Below are 20,911 nucleotides of genomic sequence, written 5' to 3' on the forward strand. Positions count from 1 at the left end.
CCCTGTCTTTTCTTTAATCAGAAGTTCCTGGCACAGTCTGGGTTTCTCTCCCAGTGCTGAGGGTGTTTCTCTGGGGATATTTCTGTAATCCCCAGCACTTGGAGAATTTGAGCATCTCAGCTGTGACTGTAAGAGCACGTGTCTGACACGTGAGAGTCTGGGGAGCCAAAAATTGAATTATTTCATCATTTAACAGAGACTAACTGCACCTGTCACCTGATTTGGTGCCCTGGCAGCATCTGGAGCTGGCTCTGACTTCCTTGGCATCCCCCAAACCAGAGATGAGCCCAAATCCTGCTGAATGTTGTCACTGGGGAGCCTGGGAATTCTCCAAGGAGTGAATTTGTTACCTGCCACAGGATCCAGTTGCCTCCAACCTCCTGTAACTGAAGGATCCTGGAGGAGCTCACGAGGACACGAGGCTGAGGTGAGGCTGGGAATGGCTGTGTGGGTCTCAGAGCAGGATCTGGGACAATTCACCCTGCCAATATATAAACTGCAACATTTCTTTTTTGATATCATTATATCAATATTCATATATTGATATATTGATATAATACATATCAATCCCTGTATGTTGATATTTTGATATATTATATATTATATTATATTATATTATATTATATTATATTATATTATATTATATTATATTATATTATATTATATTATATTATATTATATTATGCCTATTATTATTACTACTACTATTATTATTATTATTGTTATTATTATTATTATTATTATTATTATTATTATTATTATTATTATTATTATTATTATATTTTAATATTGTTATATTTTTATTATTATTATTTTACTGTCCCTGGTCTCCAGCCACTGCATCTCCCCAGGTTCTCTGGGATTCCTCCTCCAGCTCTGACTTTCATCAGCATGAGCTGCCCTAAAGCAATGCTGGTGACCCTCATATAAATCTACATATTTTTAAAAATTCCCAATTGATCAATGGACAGAACCCCAGGAAAAAGGGAGAGCAGTTTGGGTGCCGTTAATTTGGGTGGGCTCCCTCTGATTTTTGGGATGGGAGATGCTCCCTGCTCAGCCATGGGGATGTGCCCAGAGCAGAGCACTGAACCTGCCCCATCCCTGCTCTGCTCCCTCCTGCACAGGCTGGAAAGGCCCAAAACAGGACAGGAAAATGGGAGAGAAGTGGTTGTGCTCAAATAAGAGAGATAAATAATTATTTACATTCTTTTTAAGCTCTTTCCCAGCTTTTGCCTGGCTAGAAATTCTCAGTTTCTTTCTTTGACTGAATCTAAGACCCACAAATTTTTGGCACCTTCTGGATGTCACTGCTTGGATTTCTTTCGGATGAGCCTCTGCAAGGTGCCAAGTGCCCCTGTTGAGAGCAGATTTGATGATGATATTGGTTTAAATTTTGGTGGCATTTGGTGCAGAGCTGGGGTCGGGTGGGGACAAGGTCTTTCCCTCACCTTGTCCTTTTTTCCCCACCAGGACAAATGTGGTGCCCTGCCAGGAGCTTTGCAGGAGGCTTCAAATGTGAGATGGGCAAAAATTTCACGGATGAAGTGTCCAAGGAAGAGCCAGGCCCCAGGGCACGGAAAAAGGGATTATTTCAGGTGGCTGCATCTTCAAACTGATGATTTTGTCAGTGATTTCCCCTCCTCAATCTCCTGCTTTGGTTTGAACTAAAAAGGGAGTTGGGATATTCCCTCCCTGCACTTCCCAGCCCTACAAAGAACTGAAATATCTGCCTGGAGTGACCCAGGTGTGACAGGGTCTGTCACAGCCCCCAGGTATCCATGTGCCACTGCAGCAAAGCTGGGGAGAAGGAACCACTTGTTCCCTGTCCCCTGAATTTTTGGGGGGATGCAGAACCCAGAGATGGGCCAGAAGAGAAAGCAGCAGAAACACTGCAGCCAAGCCAAGGGTCAGAAATTGGAATTTTTCAGTGTAGGAGTCAAAAAACCCAATTAATTGTAAGGGGTTTTTTTGGTTTTTTGTTGGGTCTTTTTTTTTTTTTTTTTTTTCTCCTTTTAAATATTCGGGGTTATTTTGTGTTTGTTTCTGGCCCTGAGCCTTCGCAGGCAACAAAACCTGCTGGTTTTCATCGGGAGTTTGATGTGCTGAGAGCCGCTGCCATCTAGGGGACAGGGAGGAGAACAGGGACAGGGAGAAGAACACCGCTAGGGGTTTCACTCCCAAAATTCCAAAATCTGCTCCAACCTCCGGAGAGCCTCAGCCCAACCCCTTCCACCACCAGGGCACCGAGCACCGAGCTTAGAATGGGAAGTTGGTGGGTGCAGGGCTTGACTCAAGCTCAACCAGCCCCAAATCCTGTGTGGAAAGCAGAAATCATGTTTTTTTTATTTTTTATATTTTTATTTTGTTGGAAGGACCTTAAATCTCCTCTCATCCCATGGGCAGGGACACCTCCCACCAGCCCAGGTTGCTCCAATCCCTGTCCAACCTTGGACAGTTCCAGGGTGTTGCCTTCAAGCAAAAACTTCTGCCCAAAGCCAGGCAGCAAAAATAAAAAATAATTTGTCAGAAAAGGTTTTATGGAGTGGTTTGCTCCAAGGGGGACAGAGCCCTGCCAGCTCCCTCCCTGCAGGGCAGGCACAGCTCCAGGTTGTCCCTGCTGTGACATTCCCTCCTCCTGCTGCTCCCCAGGGACTTGTCCTGCTGTGCTTTAGGAAAGGTTTGGGGCTGTTTGCTCTGCATCCCTGCTGGGGAGGGTCCAGAGTTGTTACAGGATCACAGAATTATTTAGGGTGGAAAAGCTCTCAAAGATCATCCAGTTCTGCCAAGGCCACCACTGATCCATGTCCCCAAGTGCCACATCTACATCCCTCCATGGATGGGGACTCCAACACTGCCCTGGGCAGCTGTGCCAGGGCTGGACAACCCTTTCCATGAAGAAATTTTCACAAATATCCAATCTAAACCTCCCCTGGCCCAGCCTGAGGTCGTTCCCTCTCCTCCTGTCCCTGTTCCCTGGGATAAGATCCCAAATCCCCCCCGGCTGTCCCCTCCTGTCAGGAGCTGTGCAGAGCCAAAAGGTCCCTCCTGATCCCTCTTTTCTCCAGGTTTTTCCCCAGGCACCAAAGGGGAGCTCTCTCTATCTGAGCCCCCAAAATAAATCTGTTATCTTATTGCCCATACTTAAAACCAGACTCTTCCCAAACTCTTGGAAAAGGTGGGTGGAAAAGCTGCACTTCCATCACTTTGAATAAACCATCAGCACTAAAGATAACAAATAAAATCTGGCAAATGGGTGAGCCTCAAGCCAGAGCTGCAGGGCTGAGGGGTTTGTGTTGGAGACTTCACCTAAATTATTTTTTTTTTTTTTCATTCTTTCCTATTTCAGGATTTTGAGGTTTTGCCCTAACTTCATCAGCCCCCTGGAAATCCTTTTAGCACCCACCATGGGCAGCTTCGGGGTGGACAGGAGGGGTTGCAGCCAAAAATTTGCTGTCAGGGGCTTCTCTTCCACCTCCTCATCCCCAAATGTCCCCCCCAGCTCATCCCCATCTCGCCAGGGCAGTCCCAGCTCTGCAGGGCACCGGGAGGAGCTGTGGGCACATCTTGCCCTGATGGAGAAAGGAGAAATCCCCAAGAACCCTCCCAGGTAACCAAAATTTGTAAATCTGGGTGACTAAAGCTGCCTGTTGTCTGTGCAGACTCCAGCAGAGGGAGTGTGGCTGCATGGAACGGGATTAAAACATTTCTCTTCAGCAAATCCACCTTTTGGAGATGAATTTTTGGGATGTCTCCTTTGGATGGCGTTTTCCTGTGACATTTCCAATTTTTCCCCACCTGCTCAAACAGCAAAATGCATTGGGAGCCTTTAAAAACAACCGAAAAGTTTCATTTTATTAATTTTTTTTTTCTATTTTAGGCAGGTCCAATAAGAAAAAAACCACCCTAAAATCCTCTCTCAGAGTTTTAAATTATAGGTAAATGGTTAAATTACATCCCAAGGGGTTGGGATTGGAGCCCAAAGCAAGGGATTCATTTCTGGGAGATCCAACCCTCTCTTGGGTACCACCTTCCCACCGCTTTATTTTTGTTTGCTGGGTGATTCTGGGGAGATGTTCCTTGATGCTGTTTTTGGGAGAGCCCCCGAGGGAAAGCAGGGGATGCCCATGGGGAGAAGGGGATGGGATTTGGGTCACTAAAACACCTCAGATTTTGTTATTCCTGATCACAGCCACGGGAGCAGCAGTGTGGCACCTACAGAGGAGGTTTGGGGACCCCAGACAGGCTCATCCCGAATTTCCCTGCAGGTAAAATCCACCCTTCGAGGTGTTCCTTAAAAATGCTGAGGGATTCATTTTATCCATCTGGGCAGGCTCTGCCTGCTGGGAGGGAGAAATGTCAAATATCTGTGCTGCAGGGAAGATGCTGGTCCTGGAAACAGCATTCAGGACCTCGGAGTTAATGAGATTTCTCCAAATTTGCATATTAATACCTGCACTTATTACCTTATTACCTCGCCATTAGACTTAATAGGGCACAATATTAACAATTAATTGTTAATAAAATGGCCATTTGTACATGAAAATGGAATAATAAATCTGGGCACTGCCTTCCAGAATGCTGGGAGGATTTTGGTCGCCCCTCCCCTCTCCTGCTGCAGGTGCAGGAAACTTTTTTTATTTTGTGATTTCTGCTTCCTGGCTTTTTATTTTGGCACGGATAATCTTCTTTGGGGTTCATCCCACCTCTCTCCAGCAACATCCCTGTTCCTCCAAAGCTGTGCTGTCCTCTCAGCCAAAGGCAGAAAGCTCCAGTGAGTGCTGAGCTAAGGCACGCTGGCCATTTCCTCCCCTTAATTGCCACTAAATGCAATTAGTCCTTCCCAGCTCGCCCCAGAAGCAGTGTCTCAGCAAGGTCACCATGGCCCGGGGCTGGAGAAATGCTGCACTGAGGGTTTTAGCCAGAAGAATAATAATTATTTTAATTGTTTCTTCACCTGAAAATTGGCATTTTCCCTTCTGTCCTCCCAAAAACCAACCCAAGCAAAGAATGTGCCCTTTGGCTGCTTGGTGAGTATCCCATGAGCTGGGAGTGAGTTTCTGACCCTGTTTTTGCTCCCCAAGTTATGAGAGCAGCTCATTTCCCTGGGAAAAAAATGGGGGGATACTCCCCTCTGGGGTTCCCAGATGTGCAGGAGGTCTGGAAGTAAAAAGCTGCAGGTTGCATCCTGCAGAAATGGGGCTGGGATGAGACTGAGTGGGGTCAATTCTGCTCCCTGGAGCTCTTGCAGGATTTTGAGGCTCTGCCAAAAATCCTGGAAAGCCAGAGCAAAGGGCCCAGGAAGATCCTCACCTCTAAAATCACCTTTTCTCCTTCTCTCCTCTCTGCCAGGGCATGAAGCAGCTGCTTTTTGATGATGCCTCAAGGAAAAAAAAAAATCCTTCCCCGTCTCTCCTTAGTGCACAGGAGCTCCTTGCCGTGGTGTTATTCCAAAAGCAGCACCCAGGGAAGCTGGAAAAACCCCTCCAGGCTGGAAAAACCCCTCCAGGCTGTCCCTACCCCATATCCTTCCTCTAACCCCTCTCCCAGGGGTGGGAGCAGATCTGTGGCTCAGGCACAGAAATTCTCCAGGCATCTGGCCCCAAATTGCCTGAGCCGGTCCTTAGGGGGTGTTTTTCTCCTTGGCTGAATTTATTTAGCTTTGGAGACTGCAGAATCCAGTGATTCCTGCTGCAGGGAGTTCTGCAGATCCCCCTTTCCCTCCTTGGAAATTTTGGGTGTATTTGGGAAATCTCAGTGAGCTCCCCCTCCCCAGGCTGTGCATCAGCCCCATCCCACCCTGGCTCATTACAGCCCTGGAGGGGCCGAGAAAAAAAAACCAAAAAATAAAAAAAACCCCCACCTGTCATGGGAAAAAAAAAATAAAAAAAGGGGAAAAAAATCCCGGAGCTCCTCCAGCACGTCCTGGCCTGGCGAGGAAGCTATTTTCACCAGCCTCCCACACACGCTGCGATGCTCGAGCAGCAAAGGAGGAACCCCAGCGTTAAGCACAGCTTTAACAGCCCTGGTTTAGCTCACTGGCGCTTTCCTTGCAGATGCATCTTTTTTTTTTATTTTTATTTTTCCTTTTTTTTATTTTTTTCCCCCCAAAAATCCCTGGGGATCGCTGTCGGCTCTGCCCGGAGGTAATGCAGTGAGATTTTAAAGGTGTTTTTTCCAGACTCAGCCCTCCAGGCTGTCCCCTGGGTGTCCGCTCAGTCCCGGGATGAGTTTCCCACCTCTCTCCTGAGCGCTGAGCTCGGAGCAGAGCGTCGGGAATCGCTTCCCGAGCCTGCGGACAGCTCCACAGCCACATCCCCGCACCTCTCCCCTCCCAACCTCCCCATCCCCAGGGATGCAGGGTGTCCATCCCCCCGCGAAGGCAGCAGAGGGGCTGAATTAATTCCCGAGGGAATGAGCCTTGGGAACAGCCAGTGTAGGAGATGGCTCTGCCCCAGCATCTTCCACCCCAGGAGGAGCAAACTGTGACTGAGGTCTGATGCCCTGGGTTGAAATATCAGAGTGATCCCAGCTCCAAAGTCCCCGTGGAACATTTGGTGGGGAGAGAAGTGGATTTTTCCATGTTATTTTCCTTTTTAAAATTTTTTTTAAATTTTTTTTTAATAGTCTCAATTTCGGTTTTCCCAGGATTTAGGAAAGGTTCGTCTGCCTCTGGCTGCTGCTCCTCAGCGCGGAGCTGAAGGAACGCGGGACCCGCTACGAGCCAGGAGGGCTGGAAAAATGCATGGAACGAGGGAATAAACCCTCTCCTGTAAAATAATCCTTAAAAAAAAAAAAAAAAAAAAGAAAAGAAAAAAGAAAAAACTGAGGGGAATGTCGCCTTTCCCTGTGCTTGCCCTCCTTGCTGGGTTCCAGGCTGCTTCTCCTGCCTCTCAGCGCTCCGAGGCATCTCCTCAACTTCCAGCTTTTCCCTCCAGATCCTCACTCGCTCCCCGCTCCCTCCCATCGCTGCAGGATCCTCCCGGACCCCCCCGCCCCGCTCTTTGCTCCTCCCTGGGGCTCCGAGGGAGCCGGGGACCATCTGGGTCCGTGCCCGGCAGAGGCGAGGGGAGGGCGGTAGGAGGGACCGGCGAGGCGGGGAGGGGAGAAGGATGCTCCGGGGGTGGCTCTTTGCTTCCTCGCCTGCCCGGAGCTCGCAGGAGCTCGCCTGGAGGATGTCTCACCCCCTCGGCACAGGTAACTCCGGGACCCCCCCTCCCCATCACCGCCACAGACGGGGGATGCTTCAAAGGGGAGGAAGGGGCCGCAATCCGGCTTGGATTGAAACAAAACTTCAAGGGGAAAATGGGGTTTGAAACAAAACATCAACAACAAAAAAACACAAAAAAAGGATGCGGGTTTAAACATGATGCTCGGAGCATCCAGGGGTGAAGTTTCCTTGCCGGGAAATACTTGCGGGGGTGGAATCGCGGGCGTGGGAGCGCGGCCGCGGCTCTCTGAGCATCTCTCCGCCGTGCGTGGTGGGGATGCTCGGGCTCCGGGAAGGAGCCGGGATGCCCCGGGGTGCTGCACGCCACGGATCCGCTCCCGCTGTCACCCCGTGGCTACTGACAGCCCCTGCGTGGCCACTGCATGCCAGGAGCCGGGATTTGCGGTCCCGGCTTTGAAGTTTGCGGGTACCACGGGCAGGGGATGCAGCCGGCGGGGGATGTGCCCGCACTGGTGCTGTGGCTCGTGGTGTCGCATCCACAGAGGAGGCTCTGCAAAGGGATTAAATGTATGGATGCAGAGGAGAAGCGCAACGGCAGCAGGCACAGCTCGGCAGGGAAACGCGATCCACGATCCGTTCTCTCTCCTGGAAAAGCACATGGACGAGCAGGGAGGTGTTGCAGGCAGCCCGCGCTCCTTCCCAAGTGGAGAGCGGCTTCCTCCAAGCATCCCCCGGCAAAACGCGTGTCCTTAAGGAGACTTGGGAAGAGGCTGCCTGCCGAGCCCCTGAGATGCAGCCGCAGCTCTGGGGAGGCAAGAGCTGAGACGGGTGGAGGGGGGTGGTGAGAGGATGAGGGGATATTCGATTTTCTTCGCCCTGTTTGTGACAAGATGTTCTGGTTTGCCACTGGAGGTGTCACTGCTGGGGGAGCGAGCTCGGAGCATGCTGCTGAGGGCCGGCCCCAGGAGGTTTCTGGAGCAGCACCTTCTCTTGGTGGAGAGCTCAGAGCAGCAGCGGCCGGCTCGGGAACCGCTCCCGAATCCATTCATGACTGAGGAACCCCCCGCCCCAGCCGAGCCCGAGCTGCCGCCCTCCAACCTGACCAACGCCACCGACTGCGGCGAGGAGATCCTGCTCTATGGGGACACCGAGAAGGTCGTCATCGGGGCCGTGCTCTCCATCATCATCCTCACGACCATCGCCGGCAACGGGCTGGTCATCATCTCCGTGTGCATCGTCAAGAAGCTCCGGCAGCCCTCCAACTACCTGGTGGTGTCCCTGGCCGCCGCGGACCTGTCGGTGGCCTTCGCCGTCATGCCCTTCGTCACCATCACGGACCTGGTGGGGGGCGAGTGGCTCTTTGGGAAGGTGTTTTGCAACGTGTTCATCGCCATGGACGTGATGTGCTGCACCGCCTCCATCATGACCTTGTGCATCATCAGCGTGGACAGGTAAGGCAGGGCCGGGCCGCCGCCCTGCGCTCGGGTGGGCTCTGATGTTCGGGGTGTTTCGGGAGGTTGGGCACTGCTAGAATCGTGTTGCTGGTTGGGTCAGTGCTCCTGGAGGTGTTTTTTCCAGGTGAGGAGGGTTTTCTGTGGGAATTCAGTGCCTCGTTCCCTTTGGAAGAGCTGGGCTCAGGGTGTTTTCTCAAGTTACTTCTCTAAGTTGCTTCCTCAGTCTTCCCCCTTTTGGCAGCTGCTTCACATTGTTCCTGAGCACCTGACCTTCTCCATGGAAGGTGCCTGGGTCATGAAACCATTCAAAAAATTAAAAACAAACAAACAAACCAAACAAAAAACCAACAAAAACCTAGATGCACTTTGGAAATCCAGGTTCCAGGGGCTTCTGGAGCCAACCCTGTAAGATTCTCTGCTGCTTCCTGGACTCGTGCCTTGGTTAAGGATGTCAGCAGCTCCCCACACCCCATCCCAAAATCCCAAACCCCCTGGTTTAGCTCAGTGAGCGCCTTCCTGAGGATTTGCTGGCTTCACCTCCCACACCTGCAGCTGGGAGGGAAAGGCTAAGCCAGCCTGGCAGAGTGGCCAGGCTTGGACAAGTCAGCACCTTGGTGGCTCTAATTTTAGCAGCTGCGTCATCGGGGCCATGGCGCTGACGAGCCGGTGGCCGGGGCTGACGTGTGCTGCCTTCTGGGGGGTCGCTTTGGGCTGAGCAGCAGCTCAGGGAAGGGACACATCCCTCATCTGAGATGTGCCACTTCACCTCCCCGTGCCACCTCTGCAGGTGTGACAGTGGGTGACAAAGCAGAAAGGACAGAGAAAATCCTGCTGCTGCTTGACATCCTCCCCCGGGGCAAGCCAGCAGTGAGTCCTGCTCCAAAGCTTCATCCCCACCAGCCACTGCTCCCCTGGGAGCTGCAGATCCACAGCCTGGGCAGCTCAGAGCTGCTGGTAGAGAGAAAAAGCCCTGCCAGGCCACAGGCAAGGTCCAGCTCTTCTGCTGAACTTGCTTTATTTTAATAAATTTCCTGTTGGAAAAAAAAAAAAAAGAAAAGAAAAGCAGGTGTGCTCAGAGCTGGCAGGAGCCTGAGTCTGTGAGAGGGAAGGGATGAAATGCAGGAATTAAATGTGTCAGTGCTTTCTCCTAGTGGGTGACGAGCAGGGAAGTGGCTACACACTAACCAGACTGGCTTTGCTGGAAAATTTCCTTTTCCTTCTTCTTTCCTTTCCTTTTGCCTCATCTTCCCTTATCTTTTCCTTTTCCCCTTTTCCCCTTTTTCCATTTTTTCTTTTTCCCTTTCCCCTTTCATTTCTCCTTGGCCAAGCACGTCAACAGCTCTCCCCACCCCATCCCAAGTCCCCAAAAATTGGATACATGCAATCCTTTTCCCTTTCTTTTTCCTTTCCTTTTTCTTTCCTCCATCTTCCCTTCCCCTTTTTTCCTCTCCCCCTTCTCTTCCCATTTCCTTCCCCTCCTTTCCCAACCCAACCAATCCCACCCCATCCCATCCCTTGGAGGAAGACTTTTCCAAACACACACACAAATAGGAGAGATCTTTCCCCAGAAATCCTTTCCATGGATTCCAGTCCTCCATTGTGTCGCTCCCATTCCATGTCACTGCTCCAGGGAGCAGATCCATATCCAAGGACACCGTGCAGGCACATCCTGAGTTTGATGTCACTTGGTCTTTCCTGGGAATTAGGGAAGGAAAAGCTGTGTCCCAAGAGGTTGTGAAATAGCCTGAATTTTCTGGCATGGGCTTTTCCCTCGTGTGTTGGCACAGGAACTGCACTGCGATCACTTTGCTCCCAGAACTTCATCCTCGCTACGCCACAGGCCTGATGGGGAAGTTGAGTGGTTGCAGGGCAGTTGCCTGGAATGTATTTCCAGCATGGAAAGGAGAAAATCAGCAAGGATTGAGAAGAGGGAAGGGACTGGACCGTCCCCTCAGCTGTGCCCAGCCGGCTCTGGGTGGGAGGAAGGACAACCTGCAAGTGGAGGGGACTTGTAGGGTCAGCCTGTGCTGGGGCTTGAGGAGGGAATGGGAATTATTGGGATGTCCTCTGGTGCTTCTTAGAGGAGGAGGTGACTGGGGTGCTGTCCTGCTGCTTTTCCCCCTCAAGGATCCCCAGGAATGGGCTGGGGTTTGTGTGAACCATCCCAGAGCAGTGTCTCAAGCATCCTGTGCAGCATCACTGCTCCACATCCACCCAGCACGCTCAGGCAGCGTGTGGAGGTGGACTGAGGATCCAGGATCATGCCTGGATCTCCACTTCCCCCCTGAGCCTGGGATGGGCAGGATTTTTCATTTGACTCTTGATGGAAACATCTCCATAAGCACAATTCTCTATTTCTATGCTAATACAACTAAAAACCAAAAGCACAAGGAGAGCTGAGCTTGCAGAATCCCTGAAAAAACTGCTCCAAAAGAGATTAAATTGTTATCTCAGCGAGGCATCAACCCAAACCATCACTACTGATGGGGACCAGCTCTTCCTCCTGCCCTGTGAGGAAGAAGATGAAAAGCCCTGGTGTTTCTCAGAAATAGAAATATTTCCTCTGGTTCTGTCCTGGATCCAACTTGGTCAGCACTGTCAGGCCTGCTCCTGCCAAGGAGGAGACCCTGTTTTTATTGATGGCCAAAGTGTCCTCAATATTTTGCTTAGCTTAGATGGAAAGCTACTTGGTTTGCACAGGATGATGAGGACTATTAAAATGTAGGCTGCTGTTATTGATTATTAATGCCGAGGGCTTCCTAAAAGCCTCTCGATTGAAGCTGGTAGAACTAATCTTGTCTGAAGCGAGATTTGATTGATTTCCTTTGAAATCAGAAAAGAAAAATGCTGGAAACATCCATCTTCCTCTCATATTTTCCTTATGTAAAAGCCTGCCAATGTTGCAGATTTTTTAATGTCACAAACCAAAAACAAACCACCACAAAAAAAAAAAAAATCCCCTCTTTTGGCTGCTCAGCTTTGATGAAACTCTCCATAAAAATGCCAAGAAGCTGACAAAAGGAGCTCCCCAAAGCCCACACATCACTTCTGGCATCCCTGGTGGAGAAAAAACTCTGCATCCATTTCCCAGGCAGCTCTGCTGGGGCTCTCCTCCTTCCCTGGCAAGTATTTTCCACCCAAAATCAGATTACATGCTCCAAATTGGGGTCACCCTCAGTAAAAGGATGCCTCTCCAATGTCAGTGGGATGAAAACTGCACAGCATTTTGCTGGATTTCCTCTCCCATGTCCTTGATCCAAATGTTGCCCAGGCTGGGTAGATGCCTGCTCTGTGCCTGGGATGGATCAGCAGCTCTGACTTAGGGCATGGGCAGGTGTAGCAGCTCCAGCTGCCTTTTGTTTCCTCCTCTGCTTCAGCAGGATGGGGCAGGAATGGCATCAGCTTGGAAATCAAGGAAGGAGCTTATTGTGGCTGCAGAGGAGGCATGGAATTTTGGTAAAACAGCAGGGTCAAGGAAACCCTAATTCTAAGCCCTAATTCTGGGTTTATTTTTCCCCCTGTGTGAGTGGAGATTCATCTTTTCCCAGGATGGAGAAAGGGGGAACCTCGGAGAGGTTTGGGTTGTTTTTGTTATTTAATCCCTGGCATAATGATCCAACAATTGAAGGGGGGCTACAGGGAAGCCACAGAGGTGCTTTTAATCAGGAAATGTAAAGACAGGACAAGGGCAGGGATGGATGGGAGATTGGGAAGAATTGTTCCCTGTGAGGATGGGCAGCCCTGGCACAGGTGCCCAGAGAAGCTGTGGCTGCCCCTGGATCCCTGGAAGTGTCCAAAGCCAGGCTGGACAGGGCTTGGAGCAATCTGGGATAGTGGAAGGTGTCCCTGCCCCGGGGGTGGAACTGGATGGGATTTAAGGTTCCTTCCAACCCAACCCATTCCATGATTCCCACTGAGTGTAGAACAAATACTCTGAATTGGCCCATCCATGGGGTTTGCTGGTGCAGCCCAGCCTGGGGCAGATCTCCCACCCCACAGCCAAGAGGGGCTGGGATCTGCAGGATCAGAGATGTGGCAGGAATTCATTGCACCTGGCATGAGCGGCTGCACCATCAGCCCAGCAAATCCACACCAAGTGCCCGCAAATCCTGGGAATTGCCTTTTGTTACCTCATTATCCTAAACTTGATTAGCAGCAGGACGAACACACACACACACACACAGAGAGAAAAACAAAAATATTTCCAAGGGAGAGAATTCCACTCAAATTCCACCGCCTGTCAGCACCACCTCACCTCCTGCAAACGCTGCCCTATTTTGAGGGCTCCCTGCTCGTTTCCAAATTATTACAAAGACCTCAAAACGGCCCCGTTTCCTCCTGCAGCAGCAGCTGCACGAGGCACCCGCGGATGAAATGTGTCAGCTTTGCCTGCTTGTTAAACCTTGCCAGCGAGCGTTTTCCTCGGCTGGCGCGTAAATTCCTTGAAGTTTCAGCAAATCCCAGGCGGATCAGCTTCCAAAGAAACGCGGTAATAGCATAAGAGAGGATGGCACACAGCACAGCGTGGATTTATTGGTGAAATTCGTGGCTTGGATATCCAGAGGAGCGATTTTTGGAGTGTTAATTTGGGAATTGCAAGAGCAGAGCAGGGTTTTCTCCCAGCCTGGCCCTACCAAGGGGCATCAGGAGGGAATGGGTTGCCCAGAGAAGCTGTGGATTCTCCATCCCTGCAAGTGCCCAAGGCCAGGTGGGATGGGCTTGGAGCCACCTGGGACAGTGGAAGGCATCCCTGCCTGTGGCAGGGTGTTGGAAATGGATAATCTTGAAGATTCTATTCAACCCAAACCATCCTGGAATTCTCTGAACATTGAGAATTTTGGTTGGTTCTTGTGACTAAGGCCAGCGCAAAAAAAAAGAATACAGAGGAAAATGAGGAAAATAAGGAAAGAACAACTCAGTGAATGAATTCAAAATCATTTTATCAGGGAGGCAGTGGAGAAGACTTTAGTCTCTCAATTGATTTAGCAGTCAGGAGGGGAGGAGAAATTAGATTTATTTTTATATTTTATTTCCATCTTCTAATCTTGGGGGATGATCTGGAAGAGCGAAATAATCAGGGAAGAGAAAAATCTCCTAACACAGTAAGACTGACTGTCAGAGAAAAATTATACAGCAGAGGTAAAATTCTCCACAGATATTTTCCGTTTCTTTTTTGTTCAGCTTTTAGCAGAAAGTACTCATAGGGCTGCTGTTCTCACTGCCCCTCTGGAGTGACACCGTTCATCCAAGAATAGTTAAGAGGTGATGAGTTCCTGCCTAAAAATTCCTAGCAGCAGGAGATTGGAATCAAAAAGGCTGTAACAGAACAGAAATCCATATGAGTGGCTTGAGGTTTTTGCTGGATTGATTGGAGCTGAGTAGCAGGCAGATGTTTTCCAGGGGGAACGGCCAACTCCCCCCCGATTTATTGCTTTACAATTCTAATTTACCCATAGTTGACACAATTTCTTTATCACACAAACCTCTCCAATAAAAGTCAGGATAGTTCACGTTTACACCCCGTGGCACAAACAGGGACTGATGGTGGGTGCAGCCTCCAGTTCCTTTCAGGCAAAACAATAAGGTAAGTCCTTAACCCCAGGGGTCAGGACTGGGGAATTGTGGGTCACCAGGTGTTTTTGGGATCTCTTACCCCAAACTCCACTCATTTTCCTCTTGAGGGAGAGCTGGACTCCATCACTTTGGCAGCTACTGGCTGTGCAAATGAGCACATGGCTCCAGCTGCTTGGATCATTTCTATTTGAGTTTCCAGAGCTCAACAACTTTCAGGGAGCTGTGCAGAGCCACAGGTCCCCCCTGAGCCTCCTTTTCTCCAGGCTGAGCCCCTTTCCCAGCTGCTTCAGCCATTCCTGCTGCCCCAGACCCTTCCCCAGGTCCATTCCCTTCCCTGGACACTCTTCAGCCTCTCAATGGCTTTATTGTCATGAGGAGCCCAAAAACTGTCCCCAAACAGCATCGTCCACTCTCCATCTTTGCTTGCAGGGTTCACCCAGATACATCTTTAAGTCTTCCCAAAGGCAAGATTATTTCTTGGTCTAAGGGCCATCTTAGCTGCAGGTTGTATTTCTTCACCAACAAATAAAAGAAGGCTGCAGTGCTTCCCACTTCCCATTAAACACTGCTAGGAGTTATTCCTTTCATCTGGAATCAGTCCTGTGGCATCACTCTGAGCATCACCCCTCCCACTCCTGGGTGTCTCCTTGGGAAGAGCAACACTCCGGAGTGAGTTATGTGCCATGGCTGGAAGCCGTTGCATGTTTTCTGTGCAGGATAGCTCTGGTGGAAAAAATAAAATTCGTCAGGCACTTTTTATTCCTGAAGATGAAACTTATTAAAGTATTTTTATTCCCCAGGAGGTCATGGAAAGTTCAGACTGCAGTTCAATGATACTTTGTGTTAGGGACACCCCATCCCTAGAAGCGTTCAAGGCCAGGCTGGTCAGGGCTTGGAGCAACCTGGGATAGTGGGAGGTGTCCCTGCCCATGGCAGGGGGTGGGAATGGGATGGTCTTTCAGGTCTTTCCAACCCAAACCATTCTGTGATTCCACATGCGGGATGATTGCAAGAAAGCAGGGAATAAATTGGGGCGTTTAGTCAAGAGATCTCATGCCTATGGAGATTTTCATTTGGTGAATTAATTTCTTGACCCCTCTGAGGGCCAAAAGTCTCTCACAGCCTATCAGGAGTGAAAACCACCCACTCCTAACCCTGACAACTCCTCCCCACAGGTACCTGGGCATCACGCGGCCGCTGACCTACCCCGTGAGGCAGAACGGGAAGCTGATGGCCAAGATGGTCTTCATCGTGTGGCTCCTGTCGGCCTCCATCACCCTCCCTCCGCTCTTCGGCTGGGCGCAGAACGTGACGGTGGAGCGGGTGTGCCTCATCAGCCAGGACTTCGGCTACACCGTCTACTCCACGGGCGTGGCCTTCTACATCCCCATGGCCGTCATGCTGGTGATGTACAGCCGCATCTACAAGGCGGCCAAGGTCAGTGCCGAGAAGCACCGCTTCATGAACTTCCCCAAGCACTACGAGGAGGAGGGCGTCTACTGCCTCGAGGCCTCCAGCCGCGCCCACCACAGCTCCCGCCGCACCAAAGCCGTGGAGGAATGCGCCACGCTCTCCAAGCTGCTCCGGCAAGACCGCAAGAACATTTCCATCTTCAAGCGGGAGCAGAAAGCCGCCAGGACCCTCGGCATCATCGTGGGGGCCTTCACATTTTGCTGGCTGCCCTTCTTCCTGATGTCCACGGCGCGGCCGTTCATCTGTGGCATCCGCTGCAGCTGCATGCCCCTGCGGCTGGAGAGGACTCTTCTCTGGCTGGGCTACACCAACTCCCTCATCAACCCCCTCATCTACGCCTTCTTCAACCGGGATTTGAGGACTACTTTCTGGAACCTGCTGCGCTGCAGGTACAGGAACATCAACAGGAGGCTCTCGGCCGCCAGCATGCACGAGGCCCTGAAAGCCACGGAGAGGCACGAGTGCATCCTGTAGTGCCTGACCCACCAGCTCCTGCCTCTCCATGCCAGGTTCCTCGCTTCCCTGGCCTCCCAGGGGCTGGCAGGAACCGTCCAGCCCTTCCAGACATTTTCACTGAGGGTGGCGGCCCTTTCCCTCGCCCCATGAGGAGCCGCGGTGTTCCTCACCCTGGGAACAAGTGGAGGGAACTTTGGGAACAGCCTTTCCTTCTCGCTCTGTCCCAGGTGGGAGCAAGACCTGGGGGGTTCAAGGTCTACCAGCGACTGTGGGCCAGTCACACCACCTTTCTGTGCCTCAGTTTACCCATCTGTTATTAAAGTTAAAAAAAAAAAAAAAAAGAAAATTAATGGTCCCAACCAACCAAAAAAACAAACAAAAAACAAACTCTAAAAACTTGATAAGACTGTGGCTCTCCACCTTCAAAAAGGGCTCTAAGGTCTGTGGAGGGCACACAAAATCCTGTGTAGAGACGACATTGGCTGCACTTCTCTGTGGAATCTGACAGCAGCTCCGTTGTACATCCAAGCCCTCGTGCCATCCCAGCTTATCCAAACCCTTTTCCCCGATGCAATTGCATTTCACACCCTGAGCTCACGCCCAGGTTTGCACGCCAGAGCAGAAATACCAATGACCCCGTTTCCCCCCACACTGTAGCACTGCAGCACTTGAAGGAGATGGATTTGCAGGATGAAACACAAAGGAACACGGAGTTTCCTTCATGGTTGGGTAGGGAAGTTTGATGCCTCCTGCCCATCAGGGCAATGATCAGAGAGCAAAGCCAGTTGTGTTTATTGGGTTGTACTGTAATTCATTCCCAGACAAGTGACGTGTGTTCATCATTTGTGGCTAATTGACTCCATAAAAGCACGCTTTGGTTGACAACAGAAAAAAACATATAATTTCCCTGACAGCTTTACAGTATTTCGGTATGATGTCCAGCAAGCTTGAAAAAATACACTGAATGATGTTATCTTTTTCTTAAAAAAAAAAAAAAAGAAAAAAAAAAAGAGGTTTGGTTTCCTTATTTTGGTGTAGAATCTTTGGTCTCTCTGACTTCAAAGTGTCTCTTGACTTTTTTTTCGAGGTGGTGGGACTTGCTTTCTTGCAGTTGTCTTTCCTTGTGATCAGCACTGTAGTGTCAGACTTGCAGCCCCACAAACCTTTGCCCGTTTGATCATAAAATCCCAGCATGGTTTTGGTTGGAAGAAACCTTAAAATTCATCTTAAAAACCATGGGCAGGGACACCTTTCACTAGACCAGGTTGCTCCAAGCCCCATCCAACCAGGCCTTGGACAATTCCAGGGTAGTTGATGTCTGCTCCAGTTCTTCTTGAGCATCTCTGGGTTTTTTGTCAAAGCCAGACTGCTCAGAGGCTCAAGGAAAGTTGTTTGTAGTCCTCTTTTACTCTAGATTTGCTTTATTTGCACGAGTGGTGTAATCCCAACTCTGGCACCACCAGAAATTCTGATAACATCCATATCCAAGCTGGGTGTTGGATGTCCTGGCTGACTGGTGGTAGAGTTTGGCTTAGCAATCAAAATTTCTCCTGTGTTGTGTTTTGTGTTCTCTTCTCAACAGCCATTTCTATCCTGTCTCACTTTAGACCTGCTTTTTCTAGGGATGCCCAACGAGATTTCCAGTTTGGACTGGTGGGTGACAGCAAGGAAAGTGGCTCAAGCCCTTTGGGAATGTTCTGAGGGACTGTGAGGTTGGACACTTCAACGTGCCCAGATGTTCTCCCAGCTCATGTCCTCACAGATGGAGTCAGAATCACACAGAGGAGCAGGGGAGGTTGCAGCTGATGTCTCCAGGGGGAGATGTTTTAAGACAGAGCAGAGATTTTGAATCAGGAATGATCCTAAAGGCTTGGAGTCCCATATGCCACGTCTGTAGGGCACGCTCTGACTGCCCATCTCAGGACCTGCTTCGCAAAACCAACCCCTTTTTCTCCCAGAAAACACTCCAGGCCAGCATCTCCTCTGCCACAACATCTCAGCAGCAGCTGTCACAGCTTCTGTCCTGCCACGGGGACACGAAGCTCCTGCAGGCTCCAATTTCCTCCCTCAGCTCCTCCAGCTCCTTCCCTGCCCTTCTGACAGAGCTGTCTGCATTAAAACTGACCAGCTGAGAGCCCCAAGACAGCTCATTTCACATCCAGCACATAACAGAATCTGGTTGTGCCGCCGAAGTGTATTTATTGCTGTGCCTAAGGTCATCGTTTCACTTATTTTCTGTGTTGGGGGTTTTTAAGCTGCCTTAAAAAAAAATCATAATGTTGTTTAAATCCTATTAACGTCTTTATTCTGATGGCATTTTTATCACTCCTTGGAAATATTCTGCAACAGAGCTATGGAACAGTGTTTCACTTTCTAAATGAAATCATACAAATTGCTTTTTTTTTTTGGTTTGAGGGTTCTTACAGAATTAAAAAAGTAAGAGACAGAATAGGATTCTGTATGATGCAAACCCCAAACTTCTTCTAAGCAAAGAATCAAGCAAAATGGTTTATTTGTGTCAAAAAAAAAAAAATCATTGCTTGCCCTGACTTGGAATTGAATGTTTTGTTGAACTCAAGGCTTACCTGATAAATGCTTCTACAGCTTAAAATGAAAATATGAAGGAAAAATTTTAAAAAGAAAGCTTTCTTCCCACAAACAATTCCAGAAGTTTGCATGCAAAAATATTTAAAGACGACAGCTCTGCTAAAACAAAACATTTTGCTCCAAAAATTAATGAGATAGGTTGATTTTCCCAGTAATGATTGACTCGAGCTTTGAGACTTCAGCCTCTGGATTTCTTAACTCCCCAAGATTAAATTGTGCTTGGGTTAAATGTGTATCCAAAGACACCAGAGCCTTTTCAACACACGAGTGAGCACCAACCATTTAGTTAAGCCAGTCAAGATCCTTGTAGATGAGCTGCTAAATCATGCTGAAAATACTCCATGGGTTTTGGTTTGTTTTTGTTTTTTTCTTAATCAGACAGGAATCAATGCTTTTGGCATCTGCAAAAAAAAAAAAAAAAACAAAAAAAACAAAAAAAAAACCCACCCTGGCTTAAAAATAAATCTGAGCCATTTTGAAACTGATTTTAGCACACATACACGTGTACCTAAGCAAACTATGAAGAGAAATTAGCTTTGAAAGAGTCCATATTAAGGCAAAAATTTGAGCTCGGGGAGAAAATCATCAATTTAGGAGGACAAGTGAAACTTTTGTGGACAATGAGAGATTCCCAGCAGGCCAGCAGCAAGACAGTGGAAAAAAATGAGGCGCCTCTGGCAGAGAAAATTGAACTAATTCAGGCATTAAATGAGTAGGTCTCAAGTCAGCTTTTTATTCCACTCCCTGTGCAGGGGAAGTACAGGAATGCAGGCAGGGAGATCTGGGGAGAAAAAGCAGTTTTTAGAAACTCTCTGTGGGGCTCTGTAGGGTTTTGATAATGACTTTGAGCAAAGCCAGGCGAGAGATGTAAAGCCCAAGTAGTCAAATCCTGTTTTTCTCTCCCAAAAGTCTCAATCTCCCCACTCTGAGCCCAGCACTTTAGGGATTAACAGGCAGAGCTGGACACGTGCAGGGACAGCTCAGCAAGCCCACCCTGTTCCTCATCTCCTCGGGAGTCCTGCCACCACCTCCATCTCCTGGGGACAAAGGAACCTCAGCCACATCAGACTGAAAGATGATCCAACGTGGAGCACAGACCTGGACTCTGACAGAGCCAGATCAACAAAAACATTGTGGAATCCTTCCCTGTCCCACCAATTAAAGGTTCAACAACTTGCTGAGCCAGGAGCGCTCTTGGAATGTTTAATAACCTCCAATACCTGCTCTCCTTCCCCTCTCTTTCTTTTTTCCCCACTCTGTCATCCTGAGGTAACGAGTTCCACAATTTAATTACTTTTTTGGGTGAAGAAATATCTCCCTTCCCTCTTCTAAACCACCTGCTGAGCTCTTTAGGCTCTGGCTGATCCCTGCCTCAAGAAGGAGAAGGAGTGATCAGCTCTGTTCACCCTCTCCAGCCCAGTTATGATCTTGCAGCCCTTTGCCACTTCTTTTTGAAATAAAAATCTGCCCTTCCTTTTGAAATAAAAATCTGTTCAACCCAGATTTTAGTTCCTTTTCCAACAATAGTTGGAAATTATTTCCAACCATAGCTCCTTTTCCAACAGTGGGAGATACTTTGGGAAAATTACTAGGACAAGGACATCCTGGATGATGTGCCTTCCCACCTTTTGCTATGTTCAAGGCATCAAACCATACTTAGTTCAGGAAATTCCCTGTTTATCCATGATTTCTATGCAAGGCTCAGTGTAACCCCCTGTTTTTCCACAGGGAATGCCCAATCTTTCATCTGGGATTGGATAACCCCACACCAGAGCCCTGCATGAGCACTGCTGAGCTTGGCAAGCACAAGGCTGATGGTGGCAACTGAGGGGGATTTTGGCCAAATTCAAACCTCAGCTTTAAGAACCTGGCCTGCTTCTGAACCTGACTTTGCTTTGAGCATGGCACAGATCCAGAAGCCTCCAGGATGCCCTTCCAACTTCAGTATTTTAGGATTTGGATGATCTGTCTAATTTCCCACTCGATTTATCATCCAGATTTTTTTGGCAAGATGATTTACAGATCTCCGACCTGCCATGTGAAAAAGCTCCCGCTATTTTGAGTCTCGTGTCAATAAAACTGAAAGGCAGACACAAGACACTTTCCTCCTGTGTCCTTAAGTAAGAAATGGGCTTTATTCTTTACTTTATTGCCATTTTTATCTGGAAATTTTTCA

General features: G+C 49.2%; 1 protein-coding gene across 2 annotated transcripts; it reads left to right on the top strand.

The window, feature by feature from the left end:
• Positions 1–6,844: 6,844 nt before the first annotated feature.
• Positions 6,845–16,474, top strand: LOC752003 (5-hydroxytryptamine receptor 7). 2 transcript variants are annotated; one of them, XM_002188132.7, is made up of 3 exons: positions 6,845–7,197; positions 8,084–8,622; positions 15,375–16,474. In XM_002188132.7, exons 2-3 carry the CDS (start codon positions 8,114–8,116, stop codon positions 16,144–16,146), a joined length of 1,281 nt encoding a protein of 426 aa, XP_002188168.5. In that variant the 5' UTR covers positions 6,845–7,197; positions 8,084–8,113; the 3' UTR covers positions 16,147–16,474. The 2 variants fall into 2 exon arrangements, with proteins under 2 accessions (XP_002188168.5, XP_072783986.1); XM_072927885.1 differs by lacking the exon at positions 6,845–7,197 and having other exon boundaries at positions 7,320–8,622.
• The last annotated feature ends 4,437 nt before the right edge of the window (positions 16,475–20,911 follow it).

Source organism: Taeniopygia guttata, chromosome 4 (genome assembly GCF_048771995.1).
Source record: "Taeniopygia guttata chromosome 4, bTaeGut7.mat, whole genome shotgun sequence".
Taxonomy (NCBI): domain Eukaryota; kingdom Metazoa; phylum Chordata; class Aves; order Passeriformes; family Estrildidae; genus Taeniopygia; species Taeniopygia guttata.